Genomic DNA, 1,534 nt, shown 5'->3' on the forward strand with positions numbered 1-1,534 from the left:
GATAAGAGAGGTATCAATTCGTGAATGCACTTACTATTCGTAGGAAGCCATATCTATGGATGCTTATTTCTTTTTTCAGGGCGAAAAAAGCTATATTTCATTTATATTAGTAATATAAACAATAACATAATATCAGTTCATCTGATCTTTGTAAATTAAAAACATACAAGATATTTAACCTCAAGGCACGAGCCAGAACTAAAATACATAAATGTTCCACATATATAAACCTAAAATAGGATCAACATAAGCCAAAAACTCCCAAAAAGATTCAACAGCATATGAACCAGACTTCCTAATGAAATCAGGATTGAATCTGTGGCGAACACACAACCCATAGCAAATCGCAGTCAGCAAAAAGAAGCAGGACCTGGCATACTGCTTCCAGCAACAAAATATGTAAACACTCATGAAGAACCTGCGATCACTGGAACAACATGATTAGCGAATGGAAACCTTCATCTACTAGAGAGATATATATGAGAGTTTTTTAGAAACAAAACCAGAGAAAGATGAAAGAGCTAGAATCAAAACAAGGATTAGAAATCAGGAGGGAGAAAGTCCTGAATGGATATAATATTGCCCTCAAAAGAAACCTGCAAGAACCATAATCCTGGAGCCACCCGGAGACCTTTTTTGGATAAATCATCTGTAGCATGGTTAAGATCCCTCTTGATATGACGAATGGACACACCCTTAGATCTGTTCCATAAAAAGTTAATCCTCTCAATCCAACCAGAGAGCTGCGGATTCCTTATGATGTTCTTACCACGGAGACCATCAACCAAGACCTTAGAATCACCAAAAATGGAAACATCCTGGAGATTGAGAAAAAGACAAAAATGAAGAAGGCCAGCAAGGGCCATCGCTTCCACCTTACTGTTTGAACCACTGCCTCCATTCCAGAACAGATGAAAATGACAGATTTCATTTACCACAATAAAAACCCCACAGCCACATTGGTCATCCTGTTCAGCCCCGTCGAAGAAGGCTCTCGGCATATCAGACAGGTACTGCTGAATCACACTTTCTTTCTGGACAGGCATCTTAGATGAGCTTTACGGGATTGATTCAAATATAGAAGTGATGGAGGATAAAATTTCCATGAACTGGGGGTCCTTACTATTGAAGACAACCTTATTGCGCCATTTCCATATGCACCATACTATAATGATGAAGATTGATCTCCATGATTTCTTTTGAAGGTTGCACCATAAGAATGCATCAGCAGTCGACGAATGAGACAAGTGCTGGACACCATGGATATTCTCCAGATTCCACCACAAAAGACGAGTCTTCTTGCAGTCAAAGAATAGGTGGAAATTGGTTTCTTCCTCAGCCCAACAGATGGAGCAAACACCCGGGCCCTGCCACCCTCGCTTTCTTAAGTTATCCCAAGAAAGATTCCTGTTGTGAAATCCCAGCCAACAGGATCATTTTTGAGGGGCAACCTGTTTTCCATAGAATGGGCGGAAAGGACAGCTTGAGAAGAGAAGGAACTTTGCTTATCATATCCTTGTAAACATCTTTTACT

At 40.0% G+C, this 1,534-nt stretch overlaps 1 protein-coding gene across 1 annotated transcript; it reads right to left on the reverse strand.

Annotated features, from left to right (window-relative positions):
• Window positions 1-539: 539 nt before the first annotated feature.
• Window positions 540-1,046, reverse strand: LOC149231663 (uncharacterized). The gene has a single exon (XM_089381710.1). It carries the CDS (start codon window positions 1,044-1,046, stop codon window positions 540-542), a length of 507 nt encoding a protein of 168 aa, XP_089237836.1.
• Window positions 1,047-1,534: the final 488 nt, after the last annotated feature.

Source organism: Pinus tabuliformis, chromosome J (genome assembly GCF_031772625.1).
Source record: "Pinus tabuliformis cultivar Carrire ecotype Pingquan chromosome J, CPIR1, whole genome shotgun sequence".
Lineage (NCBI taxonomy): Eukaryota > Viridiplantae > Streptophyta > Pinopsida > Pinales > Pinaceae > Pinus > Pinus tabuliformis.

Excerpts from the sequence above, each read along its gene's own strand:
- LOC149231663 (XM_089381710.1), bottom strand. The coding sequence starts at position 1,046 with ATGCCTGTCCAGAAAGAAAGTGTGATTCAGCAGTACCTGTCTGATATG.